The sequence below is a fragment of the Panthera uncia genome, chromosome F2 (assembly GCF_023721935.1).
Source record: "Panthera uncia isolate 11264 chromosome F2, Puncia_PCG_1.0, whole genome shotgun sequence".
Taxonomy (NCBI): domain Eukaryota; kingdom Metazoa; phylum Chordata; class Mammalia; order Carnivora; family Felidae; genus Panthera; species Panthera uncia.
This window is the reverse complement of record NC_064812.1, coordinates 31,230,333-31,255,574: the sequence shown is the minus strand read 5'-3', so window position 1 is coordinate 31,255,574 and position 25,242 is coordinate 31,230,333. Positions and strand designations below refer to the sequence as shown.

The 25,242-nt window shown below is 34.0% G+C and overlaps 1 protein-coding gene across 7 annotated transcripts in view; it reads left to right on the top strand.

The window, feature by feature from the left end:
- The window catches only part of OXR1 (oxidation resistance 1), a 225,880-nt gene that overhangs the window by 175,886 nt on the left and 24,752 nt on the right, over positions 1–25,242 (top strand). For 6 of the 7 annotated variants that reach the window (XM_049633515.1, XM_049633509.1, XM_049633512.1 and 3 more), the window contains exons 5-9: positions 2,440–2,592; positions 7,755–7,939; positions 10,919–11,676; positions 15,444–15,612; positions 16,953–17,115. In XM_049633515.1, the coding sequence (XP_049489472.1) occupies positions 2,440–2,592; positions 7,755–7,939; positions 10,919–11,676; positions 15,444–15,612; positions 16,953–17,115 (1,428 nt within the window). Of the gene's footprint in view, positions 1–2,439; positions 2,593–7,376; positions 7,421–7,754; positions 7,940–10,918; positions 11,677–15,443; positions 15,613–16,952; positions 17,116–25,242 lie in introns of those variants that run through there. The other variant, XM_049633513.1, reaches the window with a different exon arrangement.

Genomic DNA, 25,242 nt, shown 5'->3' with positions numbered 1-25,242 from the left:
AGATGTTTATACTCTTTACTTTTAAGGACCTTTCTATCCCTAGTGGCTAAAACAGAATTGCACAAAGAAACTTCACAAAGCCCTGATGAGCTTCCAACTCACTGCATTAAGAATCAGAATCTGTAAATACCAGTCAAAACCAGCTACATAGAGATACTGATCATTTGGGTAATGTACATGTATGTAAGTTATTATGAGATCTAATTACAATTCCTCTGAATGTTGCTTTTTTTTTTTTTAAAGAAATGTACTCTTATGTGCTATACTTTGAACATTTACTAAGCCAATCTATATATTCTTTTTAATAGGATTGCATTGACAAATCGGGATTGCTGTAGATATAGAATTTGAGACTTTGAGGGAACCTAACAGATCGTGTTCAATGAGATATATCTTCATATAAGGAAAGCATTTGACAGTGTTTCTTGATTATAGTTTTTGTGAATGATATGGTTACATAGTAGGTAATGTTGTCAGCTGGATTTGGCAGTCACTGAACAACCATAAATTTGTTGATAGTTTTGTGCCAGCCTGCAAGGGGCTTTCTAATGGCTCTGGAGTTGGTTTTTTTTCCCCCGGTGCACATGTATCAGTTGTTCAGAAGAATATTTGAAAGGGAAGGTGTATAGTATTGCAGTTAAGCTTACTAGTTCGTGTGTTGACAAGTTGGGTTTACATATTAGCTTCATCTTACTTATTGGGAAAGTTACTGAACTTGGTTAACCATAAGTTTCCTTTAAAATTAAGGTAATAGTATATACCCATATCAATGATTTGAAGATTAAATGGCTCATATAGCCATTAAATGTAACAAATAATCATAAATATCCAATATTATTACTAATATCCCTTTTTCAATGAGTGTATATCTGATTAGTTTGTATCACAAAATAAAAAGATTGAGAACTTTGTTAATGGATATTAATGATTGAATAGTGTTATGCAGCTGTTAAAATCTAATTCTATTTTAGGTTTTCAAAAATGTGATCATAACATATTAAATATAGTTATTTTGCAGCATTCTGTACTGATCTTCCTTCAAAAAATGTATGTCGAGTATCTGCCCAAATGGTAGAGATTTCACCCCAGCATATTAGGAGAGAGATATGAAATTCAAAAAGGGAATCTAAAATTTTATCCTCATATAGACTTAAGGAGTTAAATCCATTTGTTGAAGCGGAAAAAGTAATGTTAAAATTTGAGAGTGCTTTTCAAGTATTTCAGAGTCTTTGAGATTGAAGAGGAGGCTATTTTTTCAAAAGGCCAAGTCAAACCTATTGGGTATTAGTTACGAAGTGCCTAATTTTAGCCCAAACTTCTGAAGAACCTTGCTGCTATGAAAACTGTTCTACAAGACACTGTGCGTTAATTCAGGAAGTGTAAAGTGCCTCTGGAGGTATTTAAAACAAAGAATAAAGAACATTTGTCTAGCCTTCCTACATTGTACACAGTGTTGAACTTTGGGAGGAACCATGAGTCCTAAGGAGTCTCTGAACTTGGATATAGACAATTTTAACTGAAATATATTTTTTAAATTAAGACTATAAGCAAACTGTAGGGTAGCACTCTGCATGCCTGTGTCTCCAATACAATTCACAGATATTTTCAAATCACTTTAGTGTTATAGATATTGGAAATATTGTTTATAGCCATCTAGCTCAAAATTGTAATTATCAGCGTCGACACTAGGTTTTATTATTTCATGTTTAATAAGGAAGCATTTATGTATCAATTATGTGTACATAACTATTATGTTAAAAATATATATCCAGTCTTAAAATATGTTTTGATAATTGTGTTTCAATATAATTGTTTTTCTTTGTAGTCCTATATTTTAAGCATTGAAAAAAACATTCTGAAAAGAAGGCCCTTAGGTAGGCTTCACTATGAGAATGGTCCGTGGCACTAAAAGAGTTAAGAATCTGTGATCTAATTACTTAATATTACTTTATAATACTAATACCTTGTAGAATGGCATTGATAAACTCTTTGTAGCTTAATATTTTAAAAGGCTCTTCCAATGAATGGTTTTGGCTGAGTTCCTATGTATCACAGACAAGCACTCCCATTTTTTCTCTGCTCCCAACACCTGAGGGATATATTAAATGGTCTCAGGAACAACTGAATGTGTGCGTGTGTGCGTGCGTGCGTGCGTGTGTGTGTGGTATGAAGGTACAAGAGATGTAGTTTTCCTACATTTTCCAGATGATTCATAAATATATAACCCATTAAGAAATAATTGAAAATGTAAGTTTAAGCTTTGAGAAACCTTTACTGAATGTGAAAACAATGCTATTTCCTGTATATTTTTTTTAAATGAGAATATTTTGAGCTAACCTCCAAAATGTGATGAGAATTAGGGAAAGCTATTCGTTTGGCTTTAGTAATGTGCTAATTTGTTTTTAGTTCTCTGAAGTGCTTTTATTTATTTTTTTAAAGAATCCTGATGTAGTCCACCCAAAAGAAGCAACTCCCTTATCTACTCTTACTGGTATTCGACCTGCACGAGTTGTATCTTCAACTTCTGAGGAGGAAGAAGCATTTACTGAGAAATTTCTTAAAATTAATTGCAAATATATTACCACTGGCAAGGTAAGAATTTTTAATCATGCTTTATTACTGAAATATCACGATTTGACATTTACATTTTAAATTATTGACATTAACTGCTTGAATATTTTAAAAAGATACTGGTGGAAATACTTTGTATGGACTTTGCTTATAACTAACTTAGAATCCGGTGGTCTTTTGCAGTTGTTAAAGGCAATGGGATATAAATTTACTATAATAAATTACCCCTAGTTTGCTATTGATAGAATATTTCAAAAAGCTGATATAAAATGACCATTTCTGGGCACTGTTTGGAGTGATAACTCTTGCAAACTTGGTATAGCACACAAAAAGAAGATAACTACTGTTTATTCAATACTTACTGTATGCCAGAAAGTATATGAGATGTTTTAGTTATTTCCTCAACTCAAAATAATCCTATGAAATAGGTGGTTCTGTTCATTCTTCACAGGAAAAAAACAAACAAACAAACAAATTTTCAGGAACGGTTAAAGTCCAAGGTAAGGTTTCTCTGTCATGGCCTGAATTCAAACCCAGTGTGAATATTTCATCTGCCACACCTTGCTGCTTTTGTATGCAAAGAACTTCTAGTGTGCAGAGGGAGTATAGTAAAATAACAGAATTGGAGAATAAACTCCAGATATTACTTAGAAAGTAACTATAGTATGTTATTAACTTTAGAAGCCACACATGTTTTTATCTTTTTCTCTCAGAACTTCAAAGATGTTTCTTTCAGACCTCCCGTTTTCTGTCTTGCACTATTTCTGAAGAGAACTCTAACACAATTTTTATATTTGGTGCTGTGTACAACATAGATAATTTTCTGTGGTTGCATTTAAAATAGTCTCTTCAAGGGCGCCTGGGTGGCTCAGTCTGTTAAGCATCCGACTTTGGTTCAGGTCATGATCTCACTGTTGGTGAGTTCAAGCCCCGCCTCAGGCTCTGTGCTGACAGATTGGAGCTCATAGCCTGGAGCCTGCTTCGGATTCTGTGTCTCCCTCTCTCTCTGCCCTCCCCCACTCGCACTCTGTCTCTCTCTCAAAAATAAATAAACATTAAAAAATCTTTTAAATAAAATAGTCTCTTCATCACTGATTTTGAGCAATTGGTTTATGGTGTGCCTTGGCGTATTTTTCTATTTGTTTTGCTGAGGATTCATTGAGCTTCTTGAATCTGTGCATTTATAGTTTCCGTCAGATTTGGAAAATTTGGGACCATACTCAATTTTTTTTTCTCCATCCACTCCTCTTCTTTGGGAATTCCAATTATGCATATTTTAGGCTGTTTGATGTTATGTCTCATAGCTCACTGATACTCTGTTCTTTTTTCTTTTTCTCTTTCTCTATTTTTTGAACAGTTTTAATTGCTATACCTTTAAGTTCACTCAATGTTTTTTCTGCCATGTCTAGTTTGCTTTTAATTCTATTGAGCATATTTTTCATCTCTGTGAGTTCAAACTGGCTCTCATATCTTCCTTCTCCATAACTACCATGCACAATCTATCTTATTTATTCTTGAATATATGGAATATAGTTATAATAGTTATTTTAATGTCTTTCTGTGAATTATTTTCTCTCTCACTTCTGGATTTGTTTCTGTTAATTGACTTTTCTCATTGTGATGAGTCACTTTTTTCTTTTTGCTTACATGCCTAGTCATTTTTAACTGGATATCAGATATAAATTTTATCTTCTTGGGTGCCAGATATTTTTATATTTCTCTACCTATTTTTGTGCTATTTTCTGTGACTCAGTTGTCTTTTGGAAACAGCTTGTTCATATTATGGCTTGTTTTAAGTTTTGTTGGGCAGAACCAAAGCAACTATAGCTAGTTTTTCCCTTTACTGAGACAATTCCCTTCTGAGTTTTCTGGGGCCCTGTAAATTACATGTTTTTTTGGAGTGGTTTTTAAGAACACAAACTGTACCTTTCTCTGTTGTCTCTGTGAATTGTTTCCTCTGCTTCTTTTGAGTGTTGCTTCTTTTCTCATCCTGAGATAGTTGCCATATACATAGGTAGCATTCAGTGCTCAGCTGAAAACTTGAAAGAAGACCTTCTGTGGACCTTCAAAGCATTCTCAATGGGAAGGGCTCATCTCTCCTTTCCTTTCTCTGCCTCTGGCCTGGAAACTCTCCAGTCAGTATGCTGTGGCATTTGAAGAGTTCATCCTTATTTGTTTTCCCTTATTCACATGGCACTCCCCTGCATTCTAGTAGCTGCACATAGTCCTTTCATGTAGTGTGTGTGTGTGTGTGTGTGTGTGTGTGTACGGTTTTAGTAGTTTTAGGCAGAATTAGTTCTTGACTAGAAGCAGAATTTCAGCTGTAAGTATTTGAATAACATTTTTATTCAAGTATCAAAGCAAAGATAAAGTCATTGTCAGAGTTAGGAACAACCTGCAGCCTGGTGTTCTTGGAACCTAATCACTTGCTGGAGGCTGGCTCTTCCTATAGGTTTACTGTAGTAAAGGTTATTTATGTAAAAATTGTGGAAATTTATCAACAATAATTATAATAGTTAAATTAGAGTGGACTTAAGACTGAAAAAAAAGATCGGTACAAGCGTTTAGTCTGCTGGGATGGTTTCCCACATCATAGTTTTTTATCTTCTAGTATATACAGAAATATTATAGTGTAAGTGGTAACTTTTACAGACAGACTTTATTTTCTCCATGGAAGATTAGTCTGGTAATTGCACATAAAGGATTGACAGTTGTTAATACTAAAGAGAAATCTGTGATTAAAATTTCTGAAGGTCATGTGGATTATGAAGATATTTTAATTTGAAACCTCTGACTGTAACATGTTCTTGCTCCTGATAATATATCCAGATTTATGAAACAGTATTAAAAAGAATGAAGGGGGAATGCTTAACTATGAGTTTATGATTTCAAACTTGATCTTGGGTTAGATGAATTTCAGTAAGATTTCAAACTTGGTCTTGGGTTAGATGAGTTTGAATATAATTTCAAACTTGGTCTTGGGTTAGATGAATTTGAGCAGTTACTTTCTCAAAAGGTTTTTGTGAATTTTATGTTGAAGTAGTGTTTCTCGTGGCCAACTCTTGATTTGGGGGAGTAACATCTGACACAATACCTCAGAGTCCCACCTAGAGTCAGAGGAAGAGAAGCTTGAAGAATATGTTAGCACATCCTTCAATAGCAGCAAATGAGGGTGAATTCCTGGGAATTCACATTACCAGGTTGATCAGTCTAGTGTTAAGGGGCAGGGCTTTAAGCCTCTTCTAATCCAAGAAGTAGAAGCATAGTTTTTGAGAGGCTTTACACATGATTTCTGTAGTTATACTACTAAGAGTAGCAGTATTCTAGAATTAATAGGTATACTGAATTAAAACATAATCATTAATACTGGGCCTTTTCTGTCACACATACCTAATAATCATTGTCTTTGCAAAAAAAAAAAAAAAAAAGTGAAAGATAGTGTGTAATGTTATGCCAGTGAACCTGATATTATGCCATTATTTAAAACTAATGCTTACTTGAAATTTATGAAATCAAGGATGACCTGATGTTTTTCCGAAAACTTGGTGTTTGCTTTCCTTAATTCTTACTGATCTTGATTTTTCTTCTCAAATAACAAGTTTATACAGGACAAGATAGAGTAAGGAGGATAGAAGATCGGAAATCTTTAAGATTTTTACATTGTATATACTCTTTATTATCTATTGCGTAGGTTATCTGTGGCAATGTAAATGTCCCTACAACATACTTTACCATTACTCTTTGACTTCTGTTGGCATATGATCCAGGAATATAGACTGATATATATGAATCTATTTAAAATACCGTTCAAAATATGATTAGGCCATGGATTATATAAAGTTACTCCCTACTTAGGTGGTCCCTGGTCTGAACTAAAACAAATGCTGTTTAGAGTTTTAGATCGATTCTTTTTTTGCCACCAAAACCCACCAAAATGCCTGCAAACACATATGCTTCTTTCCAATATTGCATATAGCTACTACAAATAATAAGTATGTTTTATTATCTTGAACCATCTGCAATAACTTTTTTCCACTTACAGTTGGGTGACCATTTTAGGTAGAGTTTTCTGCTTTTAGTCTTTTACTTGATCATTTTTAATGGTAGTGTCTGTCATAACTTAAGTTTTATGTTTTTAAAGTTAAGCCAGGTAAAAGGTAAAAAGGTAAGCCAGAGCTGAATATGGACTTTGAAGGATGATATGATACCAATCAAGCGGGATTTGAGTTTTTCTTCTCCTTAATAGCTTCAGAAGAAAAGATGAGACAACTTTGAAGTAACTACTTACTTTATGTTTAGAATTCTGTCTGGCTTTACACTTTTATACTTACGGAATATGGTAATAGATAGGAGTTAAAATGGGATTAAGGAATATTTAGCACATTTGGAGTGACTGTAGTTTACACTCAAATGTGGAAGGATTTTAGTAAAAAGCACAGACTGCCTGGATTTTTAATCTTGATTCCTCTGCTTTTCAGTTAGCCATGTTATTTATTACTGAGGATAAGTTGTCTAGCCTCTCAACAACCTTAATTTTCCCATCAGTATAATCATCTCATAGCTATTATTGTGAAGATCAAATAGACAATGATTTATATAAAGTGTGATACATACAGAGCTTTCAATAAGTATTAGCTAATATTAGTGGGATCGGCTTCCTATGGATTTTAATTTGCTCCTTTTTAAATTGAGAGGTTGGACTCTTCGTATTTATATTGCTATTTATTAAATGTATTTGAAATTTCATAGTTTTTCGTGATTAAATTAAAATGATCACTATGCCTATTCTTACAGATGAAGAAACTGAAACTTTGCATGCCCCAAGTCAAATAGCTAGGCAGTAACAGAGGCAAGTTGAAACAGAGACTTTTTTTAAAGAATATTTTAAAGAGATTATGCTATTTTTCCCTTGTATTGAATCATCAACACATAATTTATTAAACCTGCATGGTGTATATGAAACTATATTTGGTACCTCTAGTGAGGGAACAACACAGGAAGCAGAATGTAAATTAGTGTAAAACGTATAAAATGTTTTCATGACAGTGTCATAGTGCTTGAATGTACTACTTTTATATATAACAGAAGGCCTAACTTCAGAAGAAAAGTAGTAAAAACAGCTAGACTACTTTGTGAAAATTTAAGCTTTGAAGATTAAATGTTATTGTCTTTTTTCATCTTAGGGCACAGTCAGTGGTGTGCTGCTGGTTACACCAAATAATATAATGTTTGATCCACATAAAACTGACCCTTTGGTTCAAGAGAATGGCTGTGAGGAATATGGCATCATGTGTCCAATGGAAGAGGTGATGTCAGCTGCAATGTACAAAGAAATTTTGGATAGCAAAATAAAGGAATCTTTACCCATGTAAGATTGGTATTTATTCTCTTTTGTGATTTTATTACATCTAGATAGTTGGCCCTTGTCGAATACTCTTTAGTATTTTTTTTTATTATAACTGCTTTTCATTTTGTCAATAATGAAAAAGTATATGTAGTATTGAAAAGATTATTCTTAACACACCTTAAACAATTAGGAATTGTTTTAGGTTTATATTTGTATATTTTGTCAGAGAACTGGATGTTTAAAGTAACCTATAAACCTCATTTAATTTAGTGTTTACCAGCTCTTTTTATAAAGACACAGAATTTTAAATTTTTTCTGTGACTAATATAAGGTAATACAAGTGAACTAGTGTAGCTTTCAGATTTTTCTTACAAGAGCCTGAAGAGTCCAGTGTGGGATATGGGGGAGATCACATGAGCATCATTCTTCCTCTGTTAATCTTGAAAGAGTTAACCTTGGAATATACTGGTCAAGGGATTTGTAGGATTCAAATAACATAGGTATAAGACTGCAGCTCAGCACAGCCTTTGAAAGTGACGTGCTTGACCACAGGAATGACCAGAGAGAAAAAGGAGGAATAAGAAATAAAAGGGGAAGAAGACAGTATACCAAAAAAGGAAGGAGAAGAAGAAAGGAAGAAAATTGATATGTAACAAAAGAACACCCTCTATTCTTCCATACATACTTTGTCAACCATTTAAAAATGGCTTCACTTTAACTGAGCCAAAGATATATGTTCCTTTATTAGCCCACAGGGATGTGGATCATTGTTCTAAAATTAACTCGTGTGGTACAGAACTGCTTAGCTAGGAAAGGAGCAAATTATTTTTGTTTCTGAGGCAGAGTACATGAGTTGTTAGGATACCTGTGGTAGAATAAAATCCCTTATTCAAGAAGTGTCCATTATACTTTCCATCCAATAGATAGTATTTTGGCTTGGTAAACTCCTCTGTAGAGGTGCAGATAATTCCCAGAATATCCTCTACTTTAGTTATTTTTGTAGATCATCATCCAAAGTCACTTTGAGCAAGTAAGTATTGTTGAAGTGGGTGGAGGGATGAAACAAAGATAAAGGAGTAAAGGATTCGGTTAAAAGAAAAACAAGATTATATATGTATGCGTATATTGTCAGTCACGGTTGAGATTTTTATTATGATTCTTTGGGATTCTCTTATGCTGAATGATCTGTAAGTATTCCACCAGGATGATGTAGAGCTCCTCTTTTTTGCAGATCGCTATTTTATAATTTAGAATGTCACCTGGAAAGACCATACATTTGGTCCAAACATTTAAAAAATTCCTCCAAGAAGAAGCGTCTTTTCAGTTCTTGCCTTATAAATTAATTAAAAACATTATTTGGCAGCAAATCAGATAAATAAAGCAAGTAGTTTTGCAGAGTAATGTCATGTGTAGCAAAACTGACTTATAAGATTTGATTGATTTTCTTCCATCTTCTGCTTGGGAAGTTGATTTCAAAGGTATTGTTCTGGAACCGTGTTAAGCAGGAGCAGCATCATTGACAGAAATAAATATTTAGTCTTTTAGCATATTAACTGTGAATGTTTTACAGCCTTTATTCAAACATATATTCTCTTACATTTATTAATTTTGTCTCTTACCTAAGGGTCTTAGTAAGCATCTGACTTCACCTCAGGTCATGATCTCACAGTTTGTGGGTTCGAGCCCCACGTCGGGCTCTGTGCTGACAGCTCAGAGCCTGGAGCCTGTTTCAAATTCTGTGTCTTGTTCTCTCTCTCTGCCCCTCCCCTGTTCATGCTCTGCCTCTGTCTTAAAAAAATAAATAAACATTAAAAAAAAGTTTAAAAAAAGTAAATGTTCATATACAGTTTCTCAAAATTTTGCCTTTTGCCAAGTTCCAAGACCCTATATATGCAATTTGAATGGATCACCAGTAGATGACACTATTACATTTTTAATAGCACAAATCACGTGCTTGTGTCTCCTAAGGTGAATCAGATATAAGGGAGGGAGAGAGATATATGAATTGTAATTCAACTAACACCTTTTTAAAAAATACATTTTACCTATTCTAGTTATAAAAATTGTACATACTTCTATGAAATTTGAAAAATATCAAAAAAGAATAAAAGTATTATCCAGCTTCACCATCCAGAGACAGCCAGTTATTTTTGTTTCAGCTTACATTCCTGTTTTTTTCTATTCTTAAACAAATGTTCTTGGTTTCTCCACTCAGAACTACTATAATTTCCTTTTGTCACAAACTGCTTTTAACCATCATTTTAAATTTCTGACTTTTATTTCATGCTTTATATAGATGTTTATACTACCTCCTTATAGAACTTAAACTATCTAACTTTGAACATTAGTGCTCATATCTACAAATGCCATTAAATATGGAAGTCTTAATAGAATATAAACCATTCACATATCTAGTATCTGAACCTTTAGATGAACAAGTTTTCTCTGAATTAAGGGTGGTTTCTGGTAGCCTGAAGAATTCCAGTAAGTACTGCCTCAGTTCTATTCCAGTTGGTCTTCAGCTTTGCATTTGAGCCTAATATTTTAGTGCAATCTGTATTCAAATAGATTACAAATATCTATGTAAATAAATAAGCACTGCGTGTTCATGTATCCATGTGGGTAATATCAATGTATTTTTTTCTTTATCAAGACATTTAAAATTTTAATCAAAATTTTATCTAAGCTAATTTTCCATGTTCCATTAATGAATAATTTTTAGTGTAGAATTATAGCTTCACCCAAAAGTTACATCTTCAACCTCTTTTCAGGTAGATGAATTCAATTTGGAAATCTTACATTGATGTTTCCCAGATCTTAAATTATTGCAAAAGCTTGACTTAATTATTTGGCCTATCAGTATAAATCAAATTTTGATATGCTATTAAGTGATGTATCCCTTTTAGAGAAACCTTTTTAGTACTAATTGAGTGTTAAGTTTGTGGGAAATAAAATACTGCAACTTAAAAAGTAATAACTTTTAATTTTGTTTATTAACAGAGAGATAGATCAGTTATCAGGAAGGGATTTCTGCCATTTAAAGAAAATGACAAGAAGTAATACTGATGAAATAGACTCAAGAACCCGTGATGCAGGTAATGATAGTGCCAGCACTGCTCCCAGGAGCACCGAGGAGTCTCTTTCTGAAGATGTGTTCACAGAATCGGAACTCTCTCCCATACGAGAGGAGCTTGTCTCTTCAGATGAGCTTCGACAAGATAAATCATCTGGTGCGTCATCAGAATCTGTGCAAACTGTCAATCAAAGTGGTGGAGAATGTTTAACAGCCATATCAGAGTCTTCTACTATTACTGATCACTTAAAATCTGATTCTGGACATTCTACAAATGAAGTTGGGACTTCTTCTCTTAAAACAGATGTAAATAATCTTGAAAAGGCCATTAAGGAAGGAGATCAGGCTGCAGATAATTTTCAAGAGATACCAGGCTCTAAAGAACAAAGCACAAGTATAAAAGGAAATGCAGACCAGGATTTTCTTAATGAGAATTCACTACATCAGGAAGAGGGTGAAAAAGAAAGTGTATCTTTTGGGGAAGCAGCAGGTTTTAAACAAAAGCAAACTGTCAACAAAGGAAAACAAGGAAAGGAACAAAATCTGGACTCCGAGGCAGAGGTAGAAGAACTCCGGAAACTCTGGAAAACCCATACTATGCAACAGACTAAGCAGCAAAGGGAAAATATTCAACAGGTGTCACAAAAAGAAATTAAGCATAAAATAGCAACTGCTGATACAGAAGGTAAGTGTTAAGGAATATATAAAGTTAATTCATCTTACTGCATATTGTCTTCCTCCTTCCTCACGGACTAAAAAGCTGCTGTATCATAGGCCACTCTGAAGGACAATCTAGTGGCCCTTGGCTGCTACTTTTCTCCAGGGATAAGTATATGGTGTCTAGTTCCTAGTCTTGTCTTTCCTTATCCCATGGCGGATTATACACATAATGAGCATCTTTTCCACCATGTGTACACCCTCCTGACTGTGTTCTGTCTTTAAACAATTAATTTCTTGAAAATGCACACAAGTTCTGGAATACCTTTGATTTCTCCATTTCTCTTAGTTCTTGGTATGTTACCTCATTAAAAGGTCTTTTTTCATTGCACATAAAATAATGTAATTGCAGTTTGTAATTGTAATAGTGTAATTGCCAAAGTTTGTAATTGTACCTTTTTTTAAAAAAGCGCAATTAGACGTACAAATTTATTTCTGAAATTATTCCAAGTATCTGGAAGTTCATCATTGTCTGATTAAACATTTCCCTTTATAAAGCACCAAGAATAATAAATTAAAACGCCATTTCTCTTTCAGTTTGGTTTTTAGTAGTTTACTTAGTGAAAAGTAGACCATGTTGTTTTCTAATGTGCACTGCTTCCACTTAATACGTAATGGGGTGTACTTCAGGGAACCTAGCCAGCATTTCTGATATTCTGGCAGAATATTGATTCTAATCAATCCAATTTATGTATGAAATTATAAAACTTAAATTCAATAATTTATTGCTGAAATAAAGTTTACCGTAGTAACCATTTTTAAGTGTAAATTTTAGTGGCATTAAGTACCTTCATGTTGTGCAGTCATCACCGCTAGCCATTTCCAGAACTTTATCATCTTTCCAAACAGAAAAGGTATCCTGCACCCGTGAAGTAGTAACTCCTCATTCTCCCCTCCCCTCCCCTCACCTCCTGGCAACCACCATTCTACTTTTTGTCTCTGTGAACTTCTGTCTATATATGAGGCAACTCATATAAGTGGAGTCATAACAATATTTGTTCTTCTGTACGTGGCTTATTACCCCTAGCACAATGACTTTTAAGTTTTATCTTTGGTGTGGCATGTATGAAAATTTGCTTCTTTTTAAAGCTGAATAATACTCTGTTATGCAGTTGACCCTTGAACAACATGGGTTTGAACTGTGCAGGTCCCCTTATACATGATTTTTTTTTATTACAGTACAATACTGTAAATGTATTTTTTTCTTATGATTTTCTTTTCTTTTTTTTTTTTTTTAATATTTATTTATTTTTGAGAGAGAGTGTGTGAGTCGGGGAGGGACAGAGAGAGAGGGAGACACAGAATCTGAAGCAGGCTCCAGGCTCTGAGCTGTCTGCCCAGAGCCTGATGCAGGGTTCGAACTCGTGGAACCATGAGATCATGACCTGAGCCAGTCAGTCGCTTAACCAACTGAGCCACCCAGCCACCTCATGATTTTCTTTTTTTAATGTTTATTTTGAGAAAGAGAGCACACAAGCAGGGGAGGGGCAGGGAGAGAGACAGAGACAGAGAGAGAGGGAATATGAATCCCAAGCAAGCTCCCCACTGTCAGCACGGAGCCGATGCGGGGCTTGAACTCAAACTGTGAGATCATGACCTGAGCCGAAATCAAGTCAGATGCTTAATGCACCCATGTACCCGTTAGGATTTTCTTAACATTTTCTTTTCTCTAGCTTACTTTATTGTAAGAATACAGAGTATAATACATATAACATACAAAACCTGTGTGAATCAAGTGTTTATATTATGGGTAAAGCTTCCAGTCAACAGTAGGCTATTAGTAGTTAAGTTTTGGGTGAGTCAAACGTTATATGCAGATTTTTGACTGTGTTGGGGGTTGGTGTCCGTAACCTTGTCTCATTCAAGGGTTAACTATACATAACACATTGTTTTTATGTATTCATTTGTTAATGTACATTTGGGTTGTTTCCACCTTTTGGCCATTGTGAATAATGCTGCTCTGAACATTAGTGTACAAATATCTGCTCAGATCCATCTTTTCCATTTTTTTTGGATATATACCCAACAGTAGATTAGCTGGATCCTATGGTATTTCTCTGTTTAATTTTTTGAGGAACGCCCAAACTGTTTTCACAATGGCTGCACATTTTATATTTCCACCAGCAATACATCAGAGTTTGGTTCAGTTTTTAAAATACGTACTGAATTTTCTTTGCACCATCTTTTTTAGATATCCTAATGATCTAAAGATTGTATTCAGTAGATGTTAAAGAATTAATTTGCTCAAATAAAATTCTATAAAAGATTGAATATGAATAGTTCCTTTGTAATACCTTTTTCCTTATTCAGAACTAATGTTCATTAAAGAACATTTGACAAGTATAGGAAATTTTTAGAAAATTGATAAAAATTACCTGAAATTCATCAATGAAATACTCATTGTTAACAATTGTTACATTTATTTTTGGTGTGTATGTGTGTGTACACACACATTTAAATACACATGTATACGATTTTGATATTTGTAAGTATCTATACATAGATATTTTTTATATAAAATCAGGATGATAGTGTTGTATCCTTTGTTTACTTAATATTTTGTGTCATGAATAATTTCCCAAGTCATTATAGTTTTTGAAAATATGGTTTTTAATGGCCCTATATTTTAACAACTTGCATATTGTTAAGACATTCAATTGTTATTAACAATTCATGTTATTTCCTGTCTTTGATATTGTAAAGAATGCTGGTGTGAATATCTTTATTTGATATCCTTGTGTCTTACGGTTGCCTTATATTTTGAAACCTTTGAAAAAGATGAAGTGAGGGATTCTGTTTAACCTAATGTGGTAGATTACTTTCATTTTAGTGGGGTTTTGGGGTGTGGGATATGATGTTAAGTAGCTAGAAGTTCTGTCGTAGGGAAATAATCCAGGTTTCTAATTTTTAGTGACTTTATAATATAGCATGATTTAATAGGTACACAGCTGTGGAATATATTTGTGGGGAAAATGGTAAAGGTTCACTCTTTTAATCAGATGCAAATATTGGGGCTCATATAGATTATGCACCTTTTGCAGTATTGTACAGAAGAAAGCCATGACTAGTACCCAGCTCTCCTGACTGTAAAGTGCTTATTCTTCCATAGTATGCCAACTTCGGAAACATCATGTCCAAAATCCTGAATTCATTCACAGTGTCAGACCCTCAGTGTACCTTACGTCGGTATCTCTATTTGGGAAGTTAGAGATAATTCAGGCTTAATAAACTGTCCAGATGGCTGAGTCCAGCATATTTTTGACTGTTATATCATATATATGTAAAAGCTTCAGAAACTTTTTTTAGTAAATTTTTGTTTATTACAACTATATGAAAAGTAAACCTTTTAAAGTTCTGCAAATATTTTTAGATATTATTCTAGAAGGTTGATAGAGAACATGCAGAAAATTATGTTTGTGCATATAATTACTTTAATATGGTTGTTCCACACAAAAATTTAATAGAAGAGTTGTTGAAACTTTCACATTTTTTTCTTAATGCGCTTAGACATACTTTCAGTTCATTACTTGGGTGCTAGTTCATTGGTCTGGTTGTACCTGTCACGTTACCTTTGGAAGAAAATAAAAGTTCCTTAAAATTCATCTAAGTAAGTGTCAGTAAATTAAAATTTTATTCTATATTTGTTAGAAGTTTGGAGATAAACATCACTTTATCTGAATTTTTTAAGCATGGTATATGAGAATGGAATGAATTCTATTTGTATCTCATTTCTAGGTTCTGCACTTTTAAAAGAAAAGAGAAGGCATCGATTGCATAAGTTCTTATGTCTCAGAGTTGGAAAACCAATGAGGAAAACATTTGTTTCTCAAGCAAGTGCAACAATGCAACAGTATGCACAGAGAGATAAGAAACACGAATATTGGTTTGCTGTGCCACAAGAAAGGTAAAAAACAAAAACATTATTGAGACTGCTTGAATTAAAATTATCTTACATATCACTTAACACCAGTAGAAAAGTACTTTTAAAAACTTGACATCAAATCTTTTAAAAATAATTTAACTCCTATTTTGTGTTTTTTAATTTACCCCCCTTTTTTTTAATACATTTTTTTTTGAGAGAGCATGAGCTGGGTAGGGGCAGTAGAGGGGGGGGGACAAAGGATCCAAAGTAGGCTCTGTGCTGCTGCTCCTTGCTGACAGCAGGGAGCCCAGTGTGCGGCTCAGACTCATGAACTGAGATCATGACCTGATCCGAAGTCTGATGCTTAACAGACTAAACCACCTAGGTGTCCCTTAACTTACCCCAGTTTAAATTTTATTCCTCTTTGTGGTTTAATGCAAAAAAAAAAAAAAAAAAAAAAAAGTGAATTTTAGGTAGCTAAAATGTCATAGAGCAAGAAGTTTCATCAAAATATTAAATAGTATGGTTCTTGGGGCGCCTGGGTGGCTCAGTTGGTTAAGCGTCCGACTTCGGCTCAGGTCATGATCTCACGGTCCGTGAGTTCGAGCCCCGCGTTGGGCTCTCTGCTGACAGCTCAGAGCCTGGAGCCTGTTTCTGATTCTGTGTCTCCCTCTCTCTCTGACCCTCCCCCGTTCATGCTCTGTCTCTGTCTCAAAAATAAGTAAAAAAAATAAAAATAAAAAAAATAAATAGTATGGTTCTTACCTCAAGGTAGGTAATGATCTATAATCACTTATCCCTGCTAATTGATAGCCACAGACATAGATATTTGAAATGTGTGTTTGATCCTCAAATAAGTTTATCAGGGATTTAATTATCTTTTGTAACAGCAGGTTTTGCTATGGTAAACAAAATTGAAAATGGAGAAAGAGACTTAAAAGATTAGATCATCTGTTTCTGAACCAAGAATGCATTGTGTGTTCTTAGTATGATTTAAAAGTTAAGCACATTAAATTTTTATTGACTTGGGAAAATTTTGTGTAATGTCCACATTTATAAATTGTTTATTTCTGTTTTAGATAATTAGGTCATTGTGTGAATGAGGTCACGATCACAGGTTCAATTTCCCTTCCCATCACTAGTTTCTTTAAAGATAAACATTATCATGGGTAGCATCTGAGCTTACTCAAAAACATGCCAAGGAAAATCTTAATAGTTTTCTGAGAACAATTTGACAGAATACAGCCAAGTAAATTTTTTTTGAGTTAATGTCTTCCTGACATTAGGCTTTGTTATCTCCTTAAATAAAGCATAGTATATTTTGTATTTTAAGTCTTCAAGTTTTGTGAAGATATTTAACAAATAGTCACTTGTTCTAACAGGACAGACCACTTGTATGCCTTCTTCATTCAGTGGAGTCCAGAAATATATGCAGAAGATACTGGTGAATGTACCAGAGAACCTGGATTTATAGTAGTAAAAAAGCTTGAAGAATCTGAAACAAATGAGGATTCTACTAATGAAGCTGCAGCCAGAGAATGGGAGGTAAGGAGAAACGTGCAGATTTTTTGTGGATCTTTTTTACTTCGTGTGAATTTATAGCTTTATAGTAGTACAGGCAAAGTCAAGTGATCTTTGCACAAAAGGATAATTTTTAAAGGTTTATTTTCCTTGTATACATGTTTATTGAATGCATCTGATTAGTGACCTTGGTTTACTATTTATTATTTTCCTTTTGATTTAAAATATTAGAGAAGCAACTTATCAACGATAAAATGACTTATTGAGTATATTTTAGAGTACTAATTACTGTTTTACTAATTTTTATAAAACATTTATTTCTGATCTGGTTCCTTTTAATATTATTTCCTGCACAGAAGAAGTACACTAGTCATTTGACACGTTCATTCAAATTAGCACTGCTTTCTAAGTTCATTCCCAAGCATTATTTTGAAATGAATTTACATTAACGCTAGGGAATTAAGCTTAGGCTAATTTTACAAAGTGTAAAAATTTCACATGCTCAGATTTACTGAACTTGTTTAAATGGCCAGAATAACACTAATTAGCTTTCTGTAACCTCTTGGAAATACATCTTTTAATATTACATATAATGTTTTACCTGCTTTGTCTTATCAGATTGATGGGGTGGCAAAATCTGTTTTTTCTGTTGTGGTTGCTTGGATTAATGTCTTCTTGATGCATTAGAAAATATAGAGCAGATGCTAAAATGTGATACTATGTGGGATTAAATTTTGTTATCCATTTGGTGTTAATGTTTGTGGTTTATGTGATATGAATTTATGGTGCATGTACTTAACATGTATAATGATTAAAGGTATACATGGCAAGTCTTTCATTTAAAATGTGAACCTGATTTTGAATTAAGTTCATTTTGTGTAGTCTGTTCAGCATCAATTTGTACTGTAACTCCAATATTATGGAGGGAAAGAAGTAACATATATTGAACATTTATTTTGGGTTCTTTAATACTTTAACTAACATTATTAATCTTCATACCAGCTTTATTCACAGTAGGCCCCAAACTGGAAACAACCTGAATGCCTCCTATCAGGAGAATGGATAAATAAATTTTGGAAAATTCATGAAATTCCAAATAACATAGCAATAAAAAAGATCTGCTTGCATAGGCAACAACATGGATGAATCTCATAGATAATGTGTTTAATTAAAGAAATCAAGCCAGGCATAAAAGAGTATATACTATATAATTACATTTACATGAAGTTCAACAAGGCAGAACTAATCAAAAGTCCATCAAACTGCCAGTTTCTGGGGGTTGAGAGAGTCACTAGGGACAAGAAGGAACTTTTATAGAGTACTGGAAATATTCTGTATTTATTCTGGGTGAAGCTTAGTTACATGGGTGTTGACATACGTAAATAGTCTCTGTGTATTTAAAATTCGTTTTAGAAAGCTTTTAAAATAGAAGATCAAAGATGGGTACTTGTACTATGGTAGCAACAGTTGAAGGTGGAGTGGAAGGTGATGAAATTAAGTTTTTAAAGCAGGTATTATTACCTAGGTATTAAGACAGTATTTAATGACATCTAGATAACATTGAAGTTTCTAACTTGAGTGGCAAGGTGGGTGGCAATATTTTCAATCAGGTAATGGACTTTTCTCCATTGGAGTTGGAGCACTTAACCTTGGAAGTGATAGACTGTCTGGTTGATTATTTGATTATTAACTATTTTGATTCAAAGGAATTGCCTCAGTTCTTGTGGCAGATTCTGCAAGTTGAAATTTCTAAAGAAGAAATAAATGTCTCCTCACTTGTTTTCAACAAGAATTAATTCAAATAAAAAATAAATGGCAGAGAAAAAAATTAATTTTAGAAACTTTTTGCTGTGTTGTCTAGGAACAGTCCTGTACTGTCTAGTCTGGTAGCCACATGTTTACTATGTGGCTATTTTGTACTTGAAATGTGGCTAATGCAACTAAGGGATTGAATTTTTAATTTTTCTTAATTTTAGTTAAATTTTAACGTGGATACTTGATTCAGCTATTGGATAAGTTTTTAATACTTTTGGAATAACTAGGATAAATGAATTTTCCACTGTAAGTCTTATGAAATCTAAATAAATCTAAATCTAAACACCATTAGGTATTTCCTGTGAAAATTTAATGTCTGACTTGAGGGGTGCTGTAGTGCAGAACATACGAATTCCTATAGATACAATAGTTACTGCCCACAGGTAGCTATTCAGCACTTTTGGAATGTGGCTAGTATGAATTAACATGTTCCCTGTAAATACAAACTATATACTGGATTTTAAAGATCTAGAATTAAAAGAAAAATGTAAAATATCATTAATTTTTATATTGATTATGTTGAAATGACAGTATTTTAGATATATTGAGTTAAGTAAAAAACAGTTATTTTAACTTTTTTTTAATGGATTTGCTAGAAAATTTATAATCGCATATTGCTTTTTTTTTATTTATACATTGGGAAAACTTTTGCATATGATTAACTTACTCTGCTCCAACTTCTCTTCTGTGTGAGTCCTGTCCCTCTCCCATTGTAAGCGCCGTGAGGGCAGGATTTTGTCAGCTTCATACATGACTGTGTTCTCAGAGCTAAAAACAATGCAAGCATATAATTCATTCTCAATATTATTTTTATATTACTGTTTATTGGATTAAGGAATAAATTTGGGCATAGATTAAAATAGGATATAAAAGTTTTGCTCATTTTTCATGATAGTCTACATCCTAAAATAAGTTCTTATGCCAGTTGTAGTAAATCGGTCATACATTTATAGATGCTGGAAGTTAGAATTAACTGGCAGTTCAGCCTCTCCTATTTTACACTGTTCTTTGTTCTGCTTTAACATAATTCCGTGGTAGAGTTTATCACCTCAAAGGGCAGTACTTTTCATTTTAGGAGAACTCTGTTAGAAAGTTCTTTCTTAATAGTGAGTTTAAAGAAACATATCTCTATAAGTGTAATCCATTTGTTTTTGTTCTTCTGATGCACGTCAGCAACAAATGTTCTCTATATACTATGATAATCTGAAAATATTTATTCTTTAATCTTCCAGGATTATTTTCCCTGGTGTCTCCACTGTTTATTAACTCTTTATAGATTCAACATTACCTTCATCATTACTCTCAAATGTGTTAAAATTTAATCCAAACTATGGCACCCCAAATTACTAAAATGTGCACTTAAGATACCAAGAAAAATTCTATAATATTTGAAATAAATTCAGTTCTGAAATATGCACATTGAAAGTCCTATTTGTTTTTCAATTTCTAATGTTCTTAAATTAAGGTCTTTTTTAAAAAAATTTTAATATTTACGTTTATGTATATTGGAGAGAGAGAGAATGTGCACGTGAGTGGGGGGAAGGGCAGAGAGAGAGAAGGAGACACAGAATCTGGAGCAGGCTGCAGGCTCTGAGCAGGCTGTCAGCACAGAGCCTGATGCAGGGCTCGAACCCACAAACTGTGAGATCATGACCTGAGCTGAAGTTGGATGCTTAACTGACTGAGCCACCCAGGCGCCCCTAATGTTTGTTTCTTTTTGAGAGAGAAAAAGTGACACAGTGTGACAAGGGAAGTATTCTAATGACATTTCAACAAAGTATTGGAAGGTCTTAAGGTAAAGGTGGGGAAAGATGCCTATTGGCACTATTTACTGATGATAGTGCCTTGATTTGATAAACAAACAAAAATAGAGATAAATAGTATAATGAAGTTGCATATACCAATCACTGTGCTTTATCGACTTATTCTATGATCCTTCCTTTTCCCCAGTTCACATTTCTTCAAATGTCATAAATATGTTTAAAATATATGTAACATGAATGTATTTTTATGATTTGTTCTTTGAATCAGGATGCAACTAAGCTCCAAATGTTTCAGTCAGTTAAAATGTCTCCTAAGTCTCTGTAAATGTAGATTCTCTATTTCTTTGCTGTGCTTTGTTTTTTTCCTTGTAATTTTCATTTTTAAGAAATCAGTTTTTTTTTCTCTAGGATGTCCTACAGTCTAGATTTTGCTGATAGCTTCCCCACAGTGTTATCAAAATGTTATTCTGTCTTAGATCTAGAGCAACCCATCTAATCATAGACTGTCATCTTTATTTTACAGATAATTTCTCTAAACTTGTTTCTTACTTAGCCCAAATCCTCTTTGTAGCAAATCATAATAGTTAATCGGTAATTCAGAGCCTATAGTCCTTTTCACTATACCAAATTCTCAGTCTTGGCAGAAACTTTTAATCATTTGGGGGAGCTTTCAAAACTTACTGCCTCAGGGTCACCTCAGACCAAGTCAAAGTCCGTATTCTGTACAGCTCCTTAGGTGATGACATTGTACAATAAAAGGGGAAAAACCACTCTGCTATCCCATGTCATCACTTCACATGTTGTGTTAAACATATGCAATGCTAAGACTGTGGAACATTCTTTCACACTACATTGACCATACTGTAATTTAATTTTCATGTTCCTGTCATGGAAGTTCCATTGTATAAAATATTTTTCAAAAAATTCCTCTTACTTTGTGTGTTGCATCTGCATACCTAAAACATAAATTTGGTTCACTATGGAGAATGGTTTAATTATTTTATGCCTTGATTTTTAAAAGCATATTGTTTCTTTGTTTTGTTTGTTTGTTTGTTTTATCAATAACAGTCAGGCAGAATTACTTCAGGCATAGCTCCCTTTATACACCAAAAGATTTTTATCATATTGTGTACTTAGAGGCACTACAAGGAGAGGGAAACCAAAAACATACCAGGCTGTGAGTCATTCATCACCACCTCTTGAACTTGTCCATCAAATACCTTTTGAAGTTTGATGTACTTGACAAGTGCCCAAGAATCTAATAGTATAGTCTAATGCAGTGGCTACCCTGATAAGCTTAAAATACCTTTGAAGCCTGTCTTTAAGACTCATGTGAATTTTGCATTCATCTTTTAAATTTATCTGTTGTATTATAAATGGAATTTTTAAAATTTCTTATCATGAAATGAAAGTGATACTACAGTAATGTAAGTCAATTTTATTCTGTCACCAAGTACCACATGGCTCATGACTGCACCCTTCAGGTGGTATTACCTCAACCCCAAGTACCAACTTCAAGAGACTCTCATTTAGAATCCTCCGAAAGTTTTGGGTTTCAAAGTGTCACATGTTGGGTATGCCAGTCTTGCTGCTTTGATGACACAGGTCTCAAAAGTGGAGCTTTTTAAGCTACATTGCTTTTTTGTCCCACTTCTTTTGGGTTGACTTTCACTCTTTTTAGGATAAAAGCTGGCAAAAATTTTTCCATTTTTCATCTCCAAAGTTAATTTTATACCACTTCTACTTCAGTATCTTTCATACTCCAGACCTACTAACTAAAACATCGATTGCCCCTAGAATGATAAAAACAATTAAGTAATTGACTTTATTATATTAACTTTAATCGATTTATTTAGAAGTTTACCTCCCAGGTTTATACTTGTTGATTAAATTTTAAAATATGAGTTCACTAGTATTATGTGCCAAAAGATTATATGGCATAATAGTGTTTTTCATTTTTAAAATAGTAATGATTAAATCGATCCCATTTACAATTGCACCAAAACCCATAAAATGCCTGGGAATAAATCTAACCAAAGAGGTGAAAAATCTATACACTGAAAACTATAGAAAGCTTATGAAAGAAATTGAAGACACAAAAAAAATGGAAAAAGATTCCATGCTCCTGGATAGGAAGAACAAATACTGTTAAAATGTCGATGCTACCCAAAGTAATCTACATATTCAATCCAATGCCTATCAAAATAACACCAGCATTCTTCACAGAGCTCTAGAACAAATAATCCTAAAATTTGTATGGAACCAGAAAAGACCGTGAATAGCCAAAGCACTCTTGAAAAGGAAACCAAAGCAGGAGGCATCACAATCCCAGACTTCAAGCTATACTACAAAGCTGTAATCATCAAGGCAGTATGGTACTGGCACAAGAACAGACACTCAGATCAATGGAACAGGATAGAGAACCCAGAAATGGACCCACAAATGTATGGCCAAGTAATCTTTGACAAAGCAGGAAAGAATATCCAATGGAATAAAGACAGTCTCTTCAGCAAGGGGTGCTGGGAAAACTGGACAGCGACATGCAGAAGAATGAACCTGGACCACTTTCTTACACCATACACAAAAATAAACTCAAAATGGATGAAAGACCTCAATGTAAGACAGGAAGCCATCAAAATCCGCGAGGAGAAAGCAGGCAGAAACCTCTTTGATTTTGGTTACAGCAACTCCCGACTCAACACGTCTCCAGAGGCAAGGGAAACAAAAGCAAAAATGAACTACTGGGACCTCATCAAAATAAAAAGCTTCTGCACAGCAAAGGAAACAATCAGCAAAACTAGAAGGCAACCGACAGAATGGGAGAAGGTATTTGGAAACAACATATCAGATAAAGGGTTGGTATCCAAAATCTACAAAGAACTTATCAAACTCAACACCCAAAAAACAAATAATCCAGTGCAGAAATGGGCAAAAGACATGAATAGACACTTCTCCAAATAAATCCAGATGGCCAACCGACACATGAAAAAATGCTCAACATGATTCATCATCAGGGAAATACAAATACCGTGAGATACCACCTTACACCTGTCAGAATGGCTAACATCGATAACTCAGGCAACAACATGTTGGTGAGGATGCGGAGAAAGAGGCTCTCTTTTGCGTTGTTGGTGGGAATGCAAGCTGGTGCAGCCACTCTGGAAAACAGTATGGAGGCTTCTCAAAAAATTAAAAATCGAACTACCCTACAACCCAGCAGTTGGCACTACTAGGTATTTATCCAAGGGATACAGGTGTGCTGTTTTGAAGGGACGCATGCACCCCAGTGTTTATAGCAGCACTGTCAACAATAGCCAAAGTATGGAAAGAGCCCAATGTCCATCAGTGGATGAATAGATAAAGAAGATGTGGGGTATACACACACACACACACACACACACACACACACACACACACAATGGAGTATTACTTGGCAATCAAAAAGAATGAAATCTTGCCATTTGCAACTATGTGGATGGAACTGGAAGGTATTATGCTAAGCGAAATTAGTCAGAGAAAGACAAATATATGACTTCACTCATATGAGGACTTCAAGAGACAAAACAGATGAACATAAGGGAAGGGAAACAAAAATAATATAAAAACGGGGGAGGAAAAAACATAGAGACTCTTAAATATGGAGAACAAACTGAGGGTTACTGGAGGGGTTGTGGGAGGGCGGATGGGCTAAATGGGTAAGGGGCATTAAGGAATCTACTCCTGAAATCATTGTTGCACTATATGCTAACTAATTTGGATGTAAATTTAAAAAATAAAAAGTATTCAGAAAAAAAATTTTTTTAAGTAATGATTAGTATTAGAACAATATGCTTTGGTTTAGTCCTCATTTCTCACCCTTGCCAAAGTATTGATAAAAATATATTTCATTCAGTTTTTGGTTTCTGAGATGACTTAAATTGTTTGGTTAATATTTTCTCTCTTAAGTTGTCAGATAATGAGTATTCCAATACTTTATTAAGCAGAAGGATTTTTTAAAGGATTTTTTTAAATATGTATCTTTGATGAGAGAGAGAGAGAAAGCATAAGCAGGGAGGAACAGAGTAAGAGGGAGAGAGAGGATCCAAGCAGTCTCCATGCTGCCAGCAAAGAGTCCAGTGCAGGACTCCATTCCACAAGCCATGAGATCATGACCTGAGCTGAAATCAAGAGTTGAACGCTTAACCTACATACTGAGCCACCCAGGTGCCCTAAACAGAAAGATATTTTTTTTAATTGAAGCACACGTAATGCCAAAATTAAAATTGAGGCAGTATATAAAATGAAACAAACTTTCTTAACCACTCCTCTGCCTAGCCAGCAAAATCCATACAGAACTGATTTTATTCAAAGTGAAAGTACTCTCTGTGTCTAAGTCATTAAATAGAGAGGTCGCTTGTCTTAGATAAAGGCAATTAAAGAAAAATATACTTTTTATGTTGATCAAATCACATAATATTACAAACCATAACTCCAAAAGTAATTTAAAATGTCTGACAAAAAGGTAGAAATCAAAAGCATTAAAAGCAATTAGAATTTGGGGGACTGTCAATGTGATATCTATTGCAGACAATTA